This window comes from Hemicordylus capensis, chromosome 2, assembly GCF_027244095.1.
Source record: "Hemicordylus capensis ecotype Gifberg chromosome 2, rHemCap1.1.pri, whole genome shotgun sequence".
NCBI lineage: Eukaryota > Metazoa > Chordata > Lepidosauria > Squamata > Cordylidae > Hemicordylus > Hemicordylus capensis.
In genome coordinates, this window is record NC_069658.1 from 392,432,207 (window position 1) to 392,451,164 (window position 18,958).

Below are 18,958 nucleotides of genomic sequence, written 5' to 3' on the forward strand. Positions count from 1 at the left end.
CCCCACTCCCAACCTGAATTGTGTGCTGACATGAATTGAGAATGTGCATAAACACTGCAATTGTGCATATTCACAGGATGGCATGGAGAATGTGCATAAACTGACAACATAAAGCAGCTCATTTCACACATTGCCAAGTTAATAGGCAGAGACTCTAAGTGATGCTGGAGAATGTGCACAAGTTAACACTGTCAGAGAGTAGCATGCATATTGGCCAATCGCTATTGTCTGCGGAATATTGCCTGGGCCATGTACAAAGGTTTAGGTGGAAGACAAGCATATTAACTGGGCAATACACAAAATTCCTAATATCATCCTTTTGACACCAGGTGGTGACTATTTTTCGTACAAACCAGGCAACGTGTGAGCATCTCTGTTGATGTTGTCAACTTGTGTCCATTTCCATGTCTCCAACCATACTCATGCCTTCATCTCACATCCACCTGACATGGAAGTCTAGTCTGGCGCAGTGGCATCAGGAGTAAAGTACGTGACCACCAAAATACCTCAAATCTGTAGCAGTGCCCCAAAAGTATCATAAGGAAGGACTCTTAATGGGTTGGTCTTGCATGCCCAGGAATGCAGTTCAGTTCTTCACAAGAAATCCCGCTTCCTTACGTTCTTGAGGGCAGACAGAGGTTTCACCCACCTTTATTGGCCAGAGCAAAGAAGCTCAAAGTGCACCGGGTGCTATCACGTGGGTAGTAGAAGAGGTCGAAATTACAGTTGCTGTCGATGCGCAGAGAGAACTGAAACTCCATTTTCCCATTACTGTGCAAGATCACTTCAGGTGATTCAGTCTTCCACTCTACCTCAAAACTTCAGGAAGAGAAAGGTGCCATAAGTCTTGAGAAGCAAGCAAAATGGTGTTGCTTCTCACCATTTTGTAATCTTTCCTGACATTCTGAAACCTCACCATGAGCTTGAGGCCTGTCTTGCCTCCTTACTTTGTGAGAACAGAGCAAGTATGAACCCCGCCTTCCCTAATGCAAGGGAAAGAGGAAGAAATGTGATTGCTTGTGAATGGGCCATGCATAGGCACTAAACAATTACTGTGGGCTCCATAGGAACATCCCATGCTTTGTTAACCATGTACATAGAAAAAAGTGCAGTATGGGCCGGCAAAAAAACCCCTACTGGTTCATACTGCTATCTTAAACCTGTCTGTCTAATATGGAGTCCATCTTGTCAGTTAGCAGTAGACTTGTGCCTTCCAAAGGATCTCTCCCAATCATGTCTAAAACAAGGGGTGAAGATGCAATGTAAAATACCAAAGGGATGTATGAGTGGGCATAGGGCTGAAGCAACCCCACGCTCACGCCACGGCCTTTCCTCCAGGTGGTGTTCTCCATGTTGAGCTGACTTTGAGATTACAGCCTGGCTGGAGGTAAGGGCTACAGCCTGCAGGAGTGAAGTGTGGTGAGCAGGGGAAAGATTCAGCAACCCTCACCTGCTGCATGCCCCTTTGGCACTTTAAATTGCACCTCCAGCTCTCCCTTTAGACACAGCCAGGAGACACTTCAAACACACATTTGAGGAAGCAAGTTTATTGCCACCACCATAGGCGGATTACCTATGCTGGCCTTGGGCCGAAATAAACAAATACATAGGCAGATTACCGCATAGGCAGTTGCCTATGGTGGCAAATCCTGGGGAAGTGGCAAATCTTGGGCGGGGGAAGTTGAATCTTAAAAATAATAATAATACTGCTGTTGCATGGCGGCGGCAGCAGTGAAAGATTAAGCCATTTGCCGCCCCACCACCACAGCGAGGAGGGTAGGGGTGGCATCGAGGAGCAAGTCCCTCTCTTTTACTTATAAAAGCCCACCACTGTGGTGGGCTTTTAGAAGAAAAAAGGGGAGACTTGCTCCTCAATGCCACCCCTACTCTCCTCGCTGCGGCGGAGGGGGTGGAAAATCCTTGGCCGCCTACAGGCAGTAAAAGGCTTAATCTGCCCCTGGCCATCACATGGCTTCAGTCAAACTTGCTTCTCTGTAGCTTTGCCTGGAAAACAGATTGACACATGCATGGCAGGCTGAGGAATCAAAACTGGGTCAAACAAAGTATCTGTCTATTTACTGGCACGATTCATGGGTCCTTTAGTTCTGACCAAATAGTGCTCTGTCAATGTTGTGCTCCCATTACTAGGACCAGCCACCCCCCCCACCCCCCCACTCTCTCTGAAGGAGCTTAAAGGAAGATGAATACTTTAGTCACCTGGGCTAGAGGGGGGAGGTAAGTGATAAGATGAGGAATTCTCCCCATAAAGGGAATGTGTTTCTATGAGGACTTGTAGGAATTTGTTAAGTCAATAACAAATAAAAACAGCAAGTTGTCCTAAAGTGTTCCAATTAAATGCTAAGACTTCAGTTTAAAAGACAAACATTTATGTTATGTTAATACAGTCATTGTGATAGCCTGCGTAATTAAAATTGTGGGCTGAAGTTTCAGTTTTCCAGACATGTTGCGACCACTTTGTAATTACTATCTTGTTACTAACTTAAATTGCGATTTGAACACCGTTTTGTACATTCAAACTGTACAACAATTTTAGGTGGGTTTTATCCTGACTCTTATATTTCCATGCATTCTGCTTTCCCTTTTGTATTCTGTCTATGTTTTTCAGTACTACTTACGCTTCTTGAACAGTGAGGGATGGGGTCCACACTGAACTCTGAGGCACAGTGATAGAGATGAAGGGGAATTTGGCCTCATCCCATGCCAGCTCTTTGTTATACCATGACTGAGAAATACAGTGGAAAAGAAGAAGGTTAGTTTGGGAAGGGCAGGAGGGTGGCGGACAAGACTAAGATCTGAGTAACACCAACCATCTCATGGACACAATGCACACAGCTAAGCCAGGCAGCTACCTGGCCCAGGTAAGGCAAACCCATCTTGGATTCCATACCCAATTATATGTGCATTTGACTAGGAAGCACAAGCAGAGGATTGGAACAATGGAATGTCTCACCACTCCTTCTGTCAGCACCCCTCCATCTAGTATTATTTCCTAGATCTATCTATCTTTCTTTCTTTCTTTCTTTCTTTCTTTCTTTCTAAACTGCCCCATCCAAAGGCTCTGAGCGGTGTACAACAACTTTAAAAAGACATAAAAACACACAATTCAAAACACAGTGCTAAAAACAATATCAAAAAATATATAAAAACAATTCAAAAACAATTAAAGCCATTTAAAACCAATTAAAATACTTAAAAAAAACACTTTAATAAGATTACCTGACACAAATGTAGGACAGCTGAAAAAGTATACTTCAAGATATCCTGGTGGAGACAGGAGAAACAATTCAACGTCACTTTTCATTCCAGACCTAATAAGCAGCAGAGTTCATGCAACAGGATACAAAAAGTCTCAAAGGACAGGGGTCTAAGTTAGTTGCTTTTGATTTTGGCCAAGAAGCCCCCTGTGTCTTCCTCATAACAAGCTCAGTTTTGTATTGACCTTCTTTTACTTTTGAGCAAAGTTTTTGGTTACTATACATACCACATTTAAAATATTGGATACAATCACATTGACATCCACTAGAAGTGGATGGCTGCCATTTCTGGGTATCTGGTACAGGGCGTATGCATTCAGCAGAGATCCCAGTAGCTCGTTTTCAAAAGAGGTGGTGGAGTTTTGCCAAGTTGTCTGAGACTGGGCTGCTAAAAAAACAAAACAAAGCAGAATACAACGGGTTAAAGATAACCCATTTCAAAACAATTGTCTGTCATGATACTCTCCACCTCACACCAGATATAATACTTTGCATCAGAAACACAGAGGATGTCCACAGCAATTGAAGGGTATTGAGAATCCAACTCTCAGTATATGGCAGCAGACATTGCAGGTTGTATCCAGACTAACAACACTCTTGTCACATTTCATTTCAATTTTGCCCTTTGCTATTCCAGGGCCTTAGATGTGTGTGCTCATTAATGATTATTTCTTTGCCTGTGGGAAATGTAGTTAGTTGAGAAGGCAGGGATCTCTAACTGAGAATTCCCAGAAATCCTTCCAGCCTACTATGTCCAGCAGACTCTTTGGCCCCATAATGCCAAGCCAGAGTTAAACATGCCAGAGTTTGCAATTGTCTGAAAATGTGAAGCCGCTGTTTTGTCAACCAACCGCGACTCTGTTTTCTCTCCCAAACCTGCATTTGGACCCTTGGTTTGTAGTGAGTTTCACTGCTGAAACCTGAGGTTAGAAGGCAGCATTGTGTTGTCCAAATTCCACTGCAGCTTCATGCACAAGCTCCACCCACCACCATAGAGAGGATGGCTCAGAGCAGCTCAGAAATGCATCGGTTCTAGGGTGACTGCGCTCTTGGAACTGATGCCCCGCCCTCTGCCGTCCCCTTGCTCCTCTTGCTGATGCTGGCAACAGGGATGCCACATCCCTGCAGTTCCTTACATTTAAAGGGACAGAACAGCATTGGGGAAAGCATGCTTTACATAGAAGAATAGATACATGTGCAAGGAGCCCTTTCACCTATCTAGCCCTCTTTCTGGGGCTCTCAGATCTTATCACTGGTGTGTGGTTTCAGGGAGGGGGGGAACCAGACCAAGAGACATGCCTGAGTATTTCGAGGAAAGACACCAGTTGCCGGACCACGGAAGGGCCAGGGCTGCTTGTCTGGTACTCCATGAACAGATCTTATCGACTTCCTAGGAGGGGATATGTATATTAAGGCAGGCATAGAATCCTGGAGTTTGGTTCACTGTAACCTAGGGTTCCACCAGGCTTGCAGACCCGGGCAAAGCAGTGAGAAAGGCCCAACACATTCTCATCCTTGTGCCAGCTTGCCGGCTGGGAGATTAGTCTGAGTGGGCCAGTTCACTGGAGAAAACAGAAACACTAATGTGGAATATCTTCCCCGAAGAGGTTCACCTGGTTTCATTACTTTGTTCTTTTAGATGTCAGGTGAAGACCTTTTTGTTCACTCTGGCTTTTAAAATTTTAAAGTTTTGATCTAATTGATTTTTTTAATTTTAAAAAACAGTCTTTTAAATTGTATTTTGTATTTTTCCCTCCCAGTCTGTTATGATTTAATGTATTGTGTGTTTTTATCTTATATTTTGACATTGTGTTATAAACCACCCAAAGAACAATTTGTTAGGGGGCAGCTAACAAATAAAGTTTTTATTATATTATTAATTTATTATTTATTGTCTATACAGTCAGACAGGTGTTATTGACTGGTTTGTTTTATTCAGACATCGAGTCCTTTCCAAGGACCTGGATGGATGGCTGAATTTTATTATCAATGTTGTTGCTGTTATTATAGATATCGTCACAGAATATAGGCTGTTCCCAGTAAAGTTGCTTTTTGTAATTGGCTGATGGTGATTTCTGTGGCCCCTATGGTGTTGAGGTGCTCTTCAAGTTGTTTTGGAATTGCACCCAGGGCGCCAATTACCACTGGGATGATTTTGGTCTTTTTCTGCCACAGCCTTTCAATTTCAATTTGTAGATCTTTGTATTTGGTGATTTTTCCTATTTCTTTTTCTTCTATTCTGCTATCTCCTGGTATTGCTATGTCGATTATTTTGACTTGTTTTTCTTTCTTCTCGACTACAGTGATATCTAGTGTATTGTGTGGCAGATGTTTGTCTGTTTGTAGTCGGAAGTCCCATAATATTTTTGCATCTTCATTTTCGACAACTTTTTCAATTTTATGGTCCCACCAATCTTTAGCTACAGGTAGCTTGTATTTTTTGCAGATGTTCCAGTGTATCATCCCTGCTACCTTGTCATGCCTTTGTTTGTAGTCAGTCTGTGCAATCTTTTTACAACAGCTGATTAGATGGTCCACTGTTTCATCTGCTTCTTTACAAAGGCGGCACTTGCTGTTTGTTGTTGACTTTTCTACTTTTGCTCTTATTGCATTTGTTCTAAGTGCCTGTTCTTGTGCAGCCAGTATTAAACCCTCAGTTTCTTTCTTCAAGTTGCCATTCTTAAGCCATTGCCAGGTCTTGGTGATGTCTGATTTTCCACTTATATTGTGGAAATATTGACCACGCAGTGGCTTATTTTTCCATTTTTCTGCTCAGTTCTTGAATTGTTCTTTCTTGTAGGCCTGCTTTGTTTCATTGGTGTTAAATAGTTTCTCGTTCTTGACCATTTTAAGTGCATCTTCTTCACTGTCCTTGATATATTCTTCAAGGCCTCTTTTCTCCTCCTCTACTGTTTAATGGACTTGCAGCATTCCTCTTCCACCTGAGCTGTGAGGGAGGTATAGCCTATCTACATCACTGTGGGGGTGCAGAGCATGATTGATGGTCATTATTTCCCTGGTCTTACGATCTAGCGTCTCTAGCTCTGCCTGTGTCCAGTCTATTATTCCTGCAGTGTATCTGATAACAGGTATAGCCCAGGTGTTTATGGCTTGTATGATCTTCCCGCCATTGAGTTTGGACTTGAGGATTTTTCTGACTCTCCTGATGTATTCACTTCCAATTTTTCTTTTAACTTCAGTGTGTGCGATGTTATCAGCCTGGAGAATGCCAAAGTATTTGTAAGGTTCTTTCTCTTCCAGGTTCTTGATGTTGCTTCCATTGGGCAGTTCTATTCCTTCTGTTTTTCTTATTTTCCCTCTGTTCATTATTAATGCAGCACACTTGTCTAGTCCAAACTCCATTGCTATATCGCTACTGACTATACAGACAGTGTTTAGCAGTGATTCGATTTCTGACTGGGACTTTCCATACAACTTCAGATCGTCCATGTACAGCAGATGGTTGATTTTACTTGATGTTTTAGATGTTTGGTATCCGAGGCTTGTTTTCTTTAGTATTTGTGAAAGTGGGGTCATGGCGATTACAAACAACAGAGGGGATAGTGGGTCCCCTTGGAAAATGCCTCTTCTAATGCTAACCTGTCCAAGTGCCTCGCCATTGATTGTTAACTGTGTACTCCACATGCTCATTGCTTTTTTAAATAAATATCTGAATTTTTTTGCTGACACCAGTTGTTTCTAAACATTTTAGTATCCATGTGTGAGGCAATGAATCGAAGGCTTTCTTGTAGTCAATCCATGCAACACTTAGATTGGTTTTTCTTCTCTTGCCATTTTCTAAAATCATTTTGTCAATCAGCAGCTGGTCTTTTGTGCCTCTGGTGTTCGGGCAATTTCCTTTCTGTTCAACTGGAAGCTGTTTGTTAGTTAATAAGTGTTGCATCACTTCATCTGCTATTATTCCAGTTAATAATTTGAACATGGTTGGCAGGCAGGTTATCAGTCTATAATTACTTGGAACTGCACCTTTTGCTGGGTCTTTCATAATGAGATGAGTTTTCCCAGTTGTTAGCCATTGTTCAATATCACCGCCTTTCACAATGTGATTGAACTGTTTTGATAGTTGTTTATGAAGGCTTGTTAGGTGTTTAAGCCAGAAGCCATGCAGTTCATCGTCGCCTGGCGCAGTCCAATTTTTAATTTTCTTTGTTCTTTCACTTATTAATTCTGGTGTTATTATTAGATCTTGCATTTGTTGGTTACATTTTTGACCTCTTTCATCCAGCCTGCTTTTTTATTATAATCTATTGGATTGTCCCATAATTTCCCGCAGAATTGCACTGTTTCTTCTTTATTTGGTGTTTCTACGTTTCTCACAGTTTCTCCTTCTATGCTTTAGTAGAAATGTCTCTGATTCGACTGGAATTGGAGATTCTGCCTGTGTTGTGTAATTCTGGCTTCATATCTGCTAATCTTCTTTGACACTGCTGTTATTTGCTGCTTTATTATTTCCAGGACTTCTCTAATTTTCCTTGAATCTAGGTGGTATTTTTGGATCAGATACTGTTTGGTGTTTTCATTCTTCAGCTTCTTGTCTTTGATATCTTTCAATTTACTAGCATCTGATCTAAGCCTGGAGATTTTATTTTCTAATCTAATCTTCCATTTAGGTGATGTACTGCTTTCTTTTTTTACAGGTCCACTGATCTTATATCCGAGCTCTTGTGTTGTTATTGTTGCTGCACTGTACATTAGTTGGTTTGTTTCTTGCAAATTATTGGTTGTTATTTCTGCAAGTGCAGCATTGACATCTTTTAATGCCTGAGCAAGTTGTTTTTTGGCAACTGTTTTTAGAGCTGGAAGTCAAACCCTGGTGGTTGTTTGGTTCATGTACTCAGTTATTTTTTGCTTTAGTTCTTGTTGCTTTTCTGTTAAACAGCATTTGGGTTTTTGAGGTGAAGGCAAAGGGGAGGTTGCCTGGTTTTGATTTTGAAACAGTTCAGCAATGGTGGTATCCTCTATTTCCAACACCTCCTCCATGTGCGCCTGAGCAACTGCTTCAGTTGGTGGTAATTCTTCTTCCATATCTTGAGCCTGTGTTGCTCTTTGCAGTTCTTCCAGTTCAACTCCTGTGAATACTTTATTTCTTATTATGAATCTTCTCTGGTCTGCTAGCCTTTGTTCTGTTATTTCTGTATCTGGATGCTTCTCTTTCCAAATTTGGTACCTTCTTTTTAAATAACCTCTTCTAGTTGGACTAGACTTGTAATAGCAGATCATTATTTCCTTGTTGGCATTTTTTGTATATTATTTTCGGTTAAGTGATGTTTCTTCCAGTAGCTTTGCTGTCTCCAGCCCTGGTTGCTCAACTGAAGATCCTGAGTCCTGTAGCCCACTTGCCACCAGATGTCCAGGGACTATAGCACCTGGCGCAGTCCTTGTTGACCCGGGCGACGACCGATCCTGTATAGATTTATTAAAGTTACGTCTCACCATATTGTTGATGGGAGAGGCACTCTTTGTCTGGCTCCTCTGGTGAGACCTGTCCAATATGGTTGGACCTCTGGCATAGCTCTCACCTTCATCAGAGCACACAAGCCCCACAACCACGTCAAGGTAGTGCCTCACTGGGGGAAGGTAGTGCCTCACTGGGGGGCAAGGTAGTGCCTCACTGGGGGGCAAGGTAGTGCCTCACTGGGGGGCAAGGTAGTGCCTCACTGCTTCCATTGGGCAGTTCTATTCCTTCTGTTTTTGTTGTTGTTGTTGTTGTTGTTGTTGTTATTTACACACAGTCTACCAGATGTTATTGACTGGATTTGGTACTTTAATTATTGGGCCCTTTACAAAGGGTCTAGAACAACTAAAGAAAAATTAAAGATATTGTTGTAGTATTCGTGCTGTCCTGAGTAGTGTGGCCTTCTGTAGTTGATGTGTTGTAATTTTGATGTTGTTGTTATGCAAAGGCCACTCTGTGGGAGACTGACACAATCTGTTGCTGATTTCTAAAAATGATCTGCTGTGTTGCCAACATCCATTCAAGGGTTATCCATCCTGTAAAGTTGTGTAAATAAACCAAATATTTCAGACACCATAAGTTTCTTAAAAGGGAAATCAGAACAAAAGGTAAGCCACTCTTCCCTGTTTATTGTTTCATGCCATTATGTCCCTATTTGCTAACTCTTCCACATTTCCTTTTAATTTCATGGAGCAAAATTTCAGGGCGGTATACACAGAGAAATAATAAATAAATAAGATTATGTTCCCTGTCCTCATTCTTCTTGCCCATCTCTCTGCTTTGCATCAGGGCTGAGTTTCCCCACAGTCTTATCCTGTATTTCTGAAACAGAGATTACACCAAGAGGTAGCAATTGCTTCCCCAAAAATGTCCCCCCTCCCCTGTTCACTCTACCACCCACCAGACTGGAACTGTACGGTAAAGTATCAAACATTTCAGTCGTAGTGATATTAGGGTCCTTGAATTAATTATTATGGCAGCTTGAATTAATTATTTTAAAAGCCTCAATGATTTAAAGAAGCCTCAATGATTTAAAGAAGCCTCATTTGCTACCCCAGGACAAAAGAAGAAGCCAGAACAGCCAAGTAGGTAGAAGACTCCTGCAGCCTCCCAGGAGCCAGGCCAAGCCCTTATCTTCCTTCCTGGCCAGGAACTGGACTGTAGACCATATATGCAGAGGTTTGACCCTGACCCTAACCCTAACCCTAGACCCTAACACTAACCCTTGCAGCCACCCTGGTTTAGACCTCTCTCCCCTCATAGGAAGCTGCCTTCTACCAAGTCAGACCCTTGGTCCATCTAGCTCAGTATTGCCTACACAGGCTGGCAGCAACTTCTCCAAGGTTGCAGGTAGGAATCTCTCTCAGCCCTATCTTGGAGATGCCAGGGAACCTGGAACCTTCTGCATGCAAGCATGCAGATGTTCTTCCCAGAACAGTCCTATCATCTTACAGTGCTCACACATGTAGTCTCCCATTCAAATGCAAACCAGGGAGGACCCTGCTTAGCAAATGGGACAATTCATGCCTGCTACCACATGACCAACTTTCCACAAGTCCCACCCAAGCCTTTCCTGCCAAATGGTATTGGACAGGAAGAGAAAAGTAGCCTAGTAGCAGATTGAAAGATTCAGCCTAATCCCCCCCCCCCAAAGACATCGAGGCTGTTCTCATGGGTAGCCTAACCCAGGCTAAGCCCAGCCTGGGTTAGGCAGTGCATTAGAAAGGCTGAGATTGGGCCCGATCCCGGTAGGGCAGCACCACCTAGACTGATTGCTAGTCGGGGTTAAGACTCTTTAACCCGGGCTCTGTGATTGTGTGTCTCCTCTGGCTGAACATAGCCTGAGGAGACACAGAGATGGACACCTAGAGTCCGTCCCCTGTGGGAATCTCCCAATGCACTGCGCTCAGCACATGGTGAATTGTGGGATACCCGGAGGCCGGGACATGTCGTCCCAGCCTCCAGAGCTCCGTGCTGCCTGGTGTAACACTGCTCATCTGGGAGCGCGCTCCATGAACCCAGCAACCTTTGAGGGATCGTCTGGGGGGAAGGTAAAGTTTCACAGCCTTCCCACCCACCCTCCTGAATGGCTGTGTAAATGCCCTCATTATTTTCTAAGAGGAATCTATCAAACTCATTTTCTGAATAAGTTTGAAAATATCAAGCAAGCAATCATTAAATAAACTAACAACATGAATTACCTTCGCTCCCCTAGTAACGTTATTTGCCACCCCTTTGCTTCCCCAAACTAGTTGCTCTAAAGTCACCCCTTTTCAGAAATTTGTGTATGTTTTGGCAACTAGAAATTTTTCTAGAATGGCATTAGCAGAACTGAAGGCAGAATCAGCCTATCCATGGCATCAGAGCAAAAGGGAGACCCATCCTACCTAGCATCAGGAAGAGGAAGTTCAGGCTGCTGCTCCTCATCACCTCCATCCTTTTTAGGCCTGCAACACGAAGACAAGACAGAAGGCTTTAACAGAACGCCAAGTCAGCTTACTACAACGACAACAACATCAACTACTACTACTACTGATATTTTTATACTGCTCTTCAAGACATAATTAAGATGGTCCCCTGTCCCCAAAGGGCTCACAATCTAAAAAGAAACTTAAGGCAGATAGCAGCAACAACTGGAGGGATGCTGTGCTGGGGCTGGATAGGGCCAGTTGCTGTCGCCCGGCTAAATATAAGAGAATCGCCAACTTGAAAAGGTGTCTCTTTGCTCAGTTAGCAGAGGTAGATTAGCTTGGTGCTAATCACAGCACAGAATTTAGGGTGGGTTCACAAATGAACTTCCAAGGGGAAGGAGTTGCTTCCTTTGTATGGAACTCCTCAACGCCATTAGGCCACTGCTGGGACATCAGTACAAATCTTACCATATAACTTGACTGGATATTCCCTTCCATTCTTCTAGGCAGGATTGAGTTTTAGTGCCATAGGCCAGTTTGGACAATACTTTACCTGCCCACCCTAGCACATGCCATAAAGATGTGTGCGTGCTGTGAGCACACACCATCCTTCCCTCCCTTCAAGTGCATCAGAACACCTTTCCCTAATCACATGAGGGGGTCAGTTCATCCAAATTGCTCCTCTCCCCACACGACCCAAATACCACTTTAATCTGAAGTGGCTTCCAGATGCATTGGATGATAAAGACATTCGTGTGGCCTCTCTCGCGTTACAAAATACATATTCACACATACAAATAGATCTATGCCTACGGAATAAGCCATTTATAAGCCCTGACTGTTCTCCACTGAGCTCTCATGCAGAAGGACTGCCTGAACTTCTCTAATATTGGGTTGCTGGGGCTCCCTCCAAAGACCAGTTTATGCCTGATTTTCCCAGGATGGTAGGAGCTGTGCAGCCTTCATGCGGTTCATTCTGTAACCACAGGCACAAAATACGGGAATTCTGAAAAGCTGCTCCATTCTGCAAATGTTTCCCAGTCACAGAATCTACATGACTAAGACTATCCAGGTATGCATATCCGCATATATTTTTCCAGGGATGGGGGCAAAGTATAGACATCTAATTATAAGTATGCATGAACCAACACATGCATGTATAAATATATGGCCTTGAATCCAAGTGGTGGTTTGGGGACTGCACCCCCTTGCCCACTCTTGGATAGCCATGTGCCCAGGATACTCTGCAATCAGCATGCACACTGATCAACCATACCTGCAGAAGGTGCCACTGTGTTCGGATCAGGTCAAGGCCAATCTCAGACGGAGTAAGTTTTTTGATATAGTGTGGTTACTGTGATGCCTCTTAATGGATGGACTGTGATCTTGCCTCCCATAATCTGTGTGTAACCAAACAATGCACCCACCCAGCGTTTCTTTTTACCAGCAGCTGCCACTTGAAAGTTAATTTCCCAGGCTTTTATTACCTTCCCAACAAAACAATCTGTACTGAAAGGCAATAGGCTGGTGCGTGTTTTGAAACAGACCAGGTTGCCATAGTGGGAAGTCTGGTTTGTTTTCTCTGCATCAGTAATCAAACAAACCATCGCCTCATTTACTATTTGTTTAGATGCTTCTTCCTGTTCTCCCTTTCTTTTCTCTTTACACACCAGCTACGTTGGGGTTACTAACGTATTGCTTGCCTCTCAGTGATTTTTCCCAACTAGTGAAGGATTAAACATGGATGCGGTTACACACACCAGCTGACATGATTGGCAGTGTTACAGCGCTGTAATGCTGCACCCCAGGGCTGCTGGGGACTTCACAGGCAGCCCTGATGCTGTAAGGGACGGATTAAGCTCTTTGCTGCCCATAGGTGACCAAAGATTTGTCACCTCAGCAGCAAGGGAGGAAGGAGGGGGGAGTTCAAATCACATATTTTAATGCTCAAAACTGCCACTGCACAGGAGCGTGGTGGCGAGAGCTCCCTCGCACCCACCAGCCCACCTCCCAAATTATGATGGCAGCGGGTTGGGGCAAGAAAAATTTGTGGGCGTGCGGCACCTTGAGAGCAGTGATACCCCTCCTAACACAAGCCTACCTACCTCTCAAATGACTGCAATCGCCCAGTTTCGGGCCTTTTTGCACATGCGCATGTTTGCAGAAAAGCCCAAAGTCAGGCAATTGCAGTCATTTGGGAGGTGGGCAGCCTTGAGTTAGGAAGGTTATCACAAATCTCTCAGCACCGCATGCTCAAAAATTGGTCTTGTCCCGATCTGCTTATGTCATAATTTGGGAGGCAGGCTGGTGGGTGCGAGGGAGCTCTCGCCGCCAAGCTTCTGCCTCAAGGGATGTTTCCACTATCATAGGGTGCTTCCAGAGCATGGATGAGCCCTCTGAAAGATTTGTACTCTAGTCAGGAACGTAGGGAGCTCAGCAGGGGGCAGGGGACAAAGTCCACCCCCTGGGTGTTCCTTCAGGTGAGCCCCAAGCCACACCTCCTGCATCTGACATCAGATGCAAGGGGCGGGGCCAGTGTGAGAACAGGGCTGTCACAGCCCCAGCAAAGTTTCATTCCCCTGTCAGCAGTTGGTAGAATCACTGAAAGGAAGCTCCTCACTGGCTGGGTGCAGGAGGGGGCACCCTGGCTGAGATCAAGGGGGGCCCTTGGGGCCTGGGGACAATTGTCCACCTTGTTCAGCGGTCGCTATGCCCCTGACTCTAGTGCTCTTTCACAGGGGTGGAGAGCCAGTCTGGCAGTAGTGAGCATGAATTGTCCCCTTTGCTAAGCAATATTTGCCTTGATTTGCATTTGGATGGGTGACTGCCTGTGAGAACTGTCTGCTGTAAGATATTCCCCTTAGGGGATGGGGCCATCACTCAGTGATAAAGCTTCTGCTTTGTACGTAGAAGGCCCCAAGTTCACTGCCTGACATCTCGAGGTAGGGATCAGCCACTGCCAGTCAGTGTAGACAGTACTGAGCTAGATGGGACAGTGGTCTGACTCCGAATAAGGCAGCTTCTTTTCTTACTTGCAATCAGAACCCAGTAGATCAGTAGGCTGCAGGGGCGTAATTATAGGGGGGCAGGGGGGGCACGTGCCCCAGGTGCCACCCCGGCGGGCCACATGGGGGGCGCCACAAAGTGGCTCCCCCTCTGCCGCCCCCCCCAGATCGCCCGCCGAGTGTGGCAGCGGGCATGCGGGCGGCAATTCGGTGGTGGGTCGCCCGCCAAGTGGCGGCGGCGGGTCGCCCGCCGCGCCGAGTGCGGCGGTGGCTGGTGTGGTGGCTGGCCTGGCGGCGATGGGATGGCCTCCTCAGTGTAGCTGTAGCGGCCAAGCGGCGGCGCGGAGTGCAGGCAGCGACGCCAAGCCTGCCTTCTGGCCCGGCGGCGCTTCTGTGCAGGCGCGCCTTGCGCGCCTGCGCAGTTGGGACGCCGACCCGGGTATGTGGGGGGCGGGGGGCGGGGGGGGGCTTCATTTCAGGGCGCTTGCCCTGGGCACCGTTTCCCCCCGATACGCCACTGGTAGGCCGGCTCTCACTGGAATCCTCCAGCTGCTTGAATTGTGCATGTTTTGTTAGGATCTGCCTTGCTGGCTTGTGCCCGTCAAATCTGAGCAAAGCAAAAACATGTTGCGGAGAGCTAAGTTCAAACCAGACACTAACACATAAATAAGTACCAGCCTCGACATGATGCAGAACAGCAAAAAGGTGCAGCATCAGTTATGTCACAGACAGGAGTTGCAGCTCGGATGGAAAATGAATGGCAGAACAATTCTGCTGCTTCTCATACTGTGTGAGGCAGCCAGGTGGTGCTTTGCACAATAAAATAGGCAGCACTTGGAGAAAATGGATTTCAGTTCGAGTTGAAAATCTGCCATGATCTAGCTCTGAGCAATAGCAAACAAAGAGGACCCTACAATCTCATTATATGCCTCATTCTTAGGGCACTTATTTTATGTCCTCCTAAGTGTGCAATTGTAAGTTACCCAAGAACAGGATGCTACCTTTTGGGGCTTAATAGCAGGTCAGGCAGGCACATTCCCTCCACAGACTCCCTCCCCCCCCACCATAAAGTGACAATTTATTTAGTTTTTATTGGGAAGCATCTTTCTCAGGTTTTGCAGTAGTGTTTTATATTTAGTATTTACAGATGCGACCACTGTGGGTGCATTCCAAGCAGCACTTTATAGCTGGTTTCTTGCTGGAAGAATCACTATGAGATAGATTCCCATTCCCTATATGGTAATTTGGTGGTAAAGCCAATTTGCTTATTGATGGAAAATTTACTCCTCATCATGAACAAAAGGGAATTAGCATTCAAAAGGGGAGTGAACACAGTTGCAGGATCAATTGTTTTATATGTCCTCCTAAACAAAAATAGTTGGTTAATGGGGCATTATCAAATGCAACTTCCCTCACACTCCTTTTCTCTCTGTGATGTAGTATTGCTTCAAGTAGGCTTATACACAGATTTGCCACACTAAGGGCTATCCAGTGGTTTATTTTAATGTCTCCTTACTGGTGGGTTGGACATTTAGATCCCAGAGTCAGTGGACTAGATGGAAGGTCCAAAGGTTTTAATTATTTCATAGAAAAACTCCATCACATAGAACCATTGAGTGCCTCTGAAAATGGGCAATCAAACCGAGGATGGAATTGCATTGGTTCATTGAATTGCATTGCGATAGACCAATTGTACAGTACTGAGATGCAGAGATTTCAAATAATTTTGCAAATAGATTCACTGTAATGGCCCTGCTTAATCAGACACTCATTGGGAGCTTCTGGCAGGATAATGTATTTCAGGATAATGCATTTCAGGCTCAACTGTATTTCTTTTCCCAGTGTAATATGTTTTTACATCATTTCAGATGCAGCAGCTGAGCTTTTCATGGGGCTTGTAATGCCCCATAAGGCTTGTAAGGCTTGTAAAGCCTTTGTCTCAAAGCAAGCCCACTTGAGGGGAAGAAAAATGCTGAATCATCCTCTCTCTTGCTTTCACCCACTAAGGCTGTTCCTTTAAAACGTTCCTGTATCCCCAGTAGCTGATTCGCTGCCACCACACCCTAAAGCCGCTGGAGAAGCTGCTGCCAGTCTGTGAAGACAATACTGAGCTAGATAAACCAATGGTCTGACTCAGTATATGGCAGCTTCCTATGTTCCTAAATTATTACAGAGGTCCCACCACCACCACCGGATTTGAGTGAATTTCCAAGGAGACTCTCCTTCTCTATACTATTGGAAAAGGGCACAAAAACCTCCACATGCAAGCCTACACATGATGAGAACTTGGTAGAGTTGCTGAGCAATCAAATTGAGATGTGTGTTGCACCAGAGACAAAAAACCCTTCCCAGCTCCCCCACACCCGCCTTTCCTGAGTTAAAAATCCACACAAAGAGGCTGGCTAAAATTGCAAAGGAAAAAAAGAAAAATAAACTTTATTCAAAATACTACTTCCATCCGAGGCATTCTCAGCGTTTAGTTACAGGTAAAAGGAACACCCAGTAAACTACAAGAATACTTCAAAAAGCACCCTCAGATGATATTCGGGTGGCACACTTTAAAAATCATAGTTGCCCAGTTGCAAAGTACATAGCTGTAAGAAAATACAAAAAGCACCTTTTAAGAGTTTACAGAGATTTTTGCAACGCCCTGTTGGAATGGCTCATCATTTCTTTGCTTTTATGCATTACAGATAAAACTCTATAGAACAGTTACAAGGATTTGCAAATCACACAAAAGGAAAATCAGTTCATGACACAAACTAACTAGCAAACTGCTCCCTAGGCTAAACTTCCTGAAGTCAAAAGCCCTGGCTTCATTCCCCCTTGAACTCACCCCAAACTCTAGGAGACAATTAAAGCTTCTTGTAATCCTTCCTCTCAGGGATCTGCAGATGTCTTTCCATGAAACTATTCTCCAGGCTAGCTGTTCACTATGAGGCAGCAAAACTCCATTGCTCCTCACTAACCCTTCTGCCTGTCCTTTCTCACCTCCCGCCTAGTTGCATCTGCACAAAGACACGCTTCTCTTCCTGTGTCATGGCCTCTAGGTCCCACCCACCATGTGCTGAGTGGCTGATCCCTAGAAGTCACTGACTGTCAGTCAAGACAGAGTTCACTTACGATTCACTCTTTGGGGGCGGGGAGTGCTGATCATTACAGGGGTCTGATTAAAAATGCAACTGGAACTGATTGGACTTCAGCTGCATTCTTGCCCTTAGCTCAACAGTGATTGAAACTGTTGGTTTTCATCAACCCTGGGTGATGAATTCATTGACTGCAGCTTCTGAAAAGAAAGGAGTTTGTTTAGTGGAGGAGCAAAATGGAGCAGATTTTCAACAGTAGTGACTGATACTTTTAGGAGTAAGACCTTCTGCAGCTCCTGCTTAATTTGTATGCAACACTGGTTTATTTATCAGAGTGGGTACTACCCAATTTTTTAAAAAAAGTTTGCAAGATGCGAGACAAAATAGGACAACCAGTTCTTCATTGTAGAGGATTTTAAATATGGTGCTGAAGGAAGGGGCTGACTGCATCCAGTTGCATCTAGTAACACTCCAAATTCTATTTTTTTTAGTATGGAAATATAATTGAACCCTTCTCTCTTTTATGCAGAACGTGATGATTGTCTTTTGGTGCTCTGGAATTTATGTCCTGGACTTCAAGGAATTGCATCACTATATATTACAATGGTTGGTTGCCTCCCGTGTATCCAACTTCTGTACACATCAAAAGCAATTGGCAGCAATATGAGTTGAAGTGAAAGTTTGTCACTGCCACCATGCTTTAAAAACTCGTCTCCAATGGTGCCAAGGAGCCAGTTTCCTTCCCGGGTTTGGATCACACTAAAGAAGCCTTCTCAGAATGTTCTTTTCATGTGACGGGTTTTTCACGGAATGGTTTGCTCCATCCTTCTTGGCTACTTCTTTTCTCCCTTTGTGATTGTCTGCACATATTTTCCATTTTGGATCATTATTCTGTATTATGAGGAGGGAAGGAGTGGCTCTGACTCCTGCCGATGAATGGCTTTTCAGTGCAGAGGAAATTACTTTCCTTCTGAACCCTGTATTTCAATTATGTCTCCTTTGTTTGAATTTAAACAAAAGGTGAGACTTCACTTGTCAACACTAGAAATATTTTAGACTCAGAGCCAGGTGACTTGCTTCAAAGACATTCACCTGTGGAGTGTTACCGAGCTTTTAAGAATGAAAGACTAGCGAACAATGCAAAGTCATTCAGGGCACTTTCCAGATTAGACCCTGAAATGGGTTCAGGCTATATCTCTGAAGTGTGCTTCCACACGTCTTGTGTTGTGACACCACAGTCCCGATGCTGACCGCAGGGTGCCCGTTCATATGTCAGATGCCATCTTTCAAATGATTTAGTGCTATGACAACATTTTTCTGGCATTAAAAAGGTGTTGTTTTTCTGGGTTGTTAGCTTTTGTGAGACTGCTCCCCCTGCAGGTTTTACGTTTTGACTGTGATTTGCCTGAACGAGGCATTTAGCCGCTTTTGAGCGGCTAATCAGGAAAGCGCCCTGATGACAAAGGTTATCACCCATGCATTTACACGGCTTTTTACAGGCAGGGTGTCATCACGACCCACCCACGCACTTCCAAGTCAGACTCAGAAAGGGAGTCTGTGCCCGAGGAGCCCTCTGTGCAGCCCCCGCCCCTCAAGGGGGTCCCCAATGAGTCACTTGATGGGGAAACACCACTGGATATGCAGGAGAGTGAGTGGCCAGAGCAGATTCCGCATCACTAGAACCCAAGGTAGACCCCCAGCTCCC

At 44.6% G+C, this 18,958-nt stretch overlaps 1 protein-coding gene across 1 annotated transcript; it reads right to left on the minus strand.

Moving 5' to 3' along the window:
- Positions 1–641: 641 nt before the first annotated feature.
- On the minus strand, positions 642–17,386 carry LOC128344024 (zinc-activated ligand-gated ion channel-like). Its single transcript, XM_053293459.1, has 6 exons — positions 17,291–17,386; positions 11,139–11,198; positions 3,503–3,663; positions 3,238–3,282; positions 2,637–2,743; positions 642–819 (listed from the first exon to the last, which is right to left on the minus strand). Exons 1-6 carry the CDS (start codon positions 17,322–17,324, stop codon positions 642–644), a joined length of 585 nt encoding a protein of 194 aa, XP_053149434.1. The 5' UTR covers positions 17,325–17,386.
- Between the last annotated feature and the right edge of the window lie 1,572 nt (positions 17,387–18,958).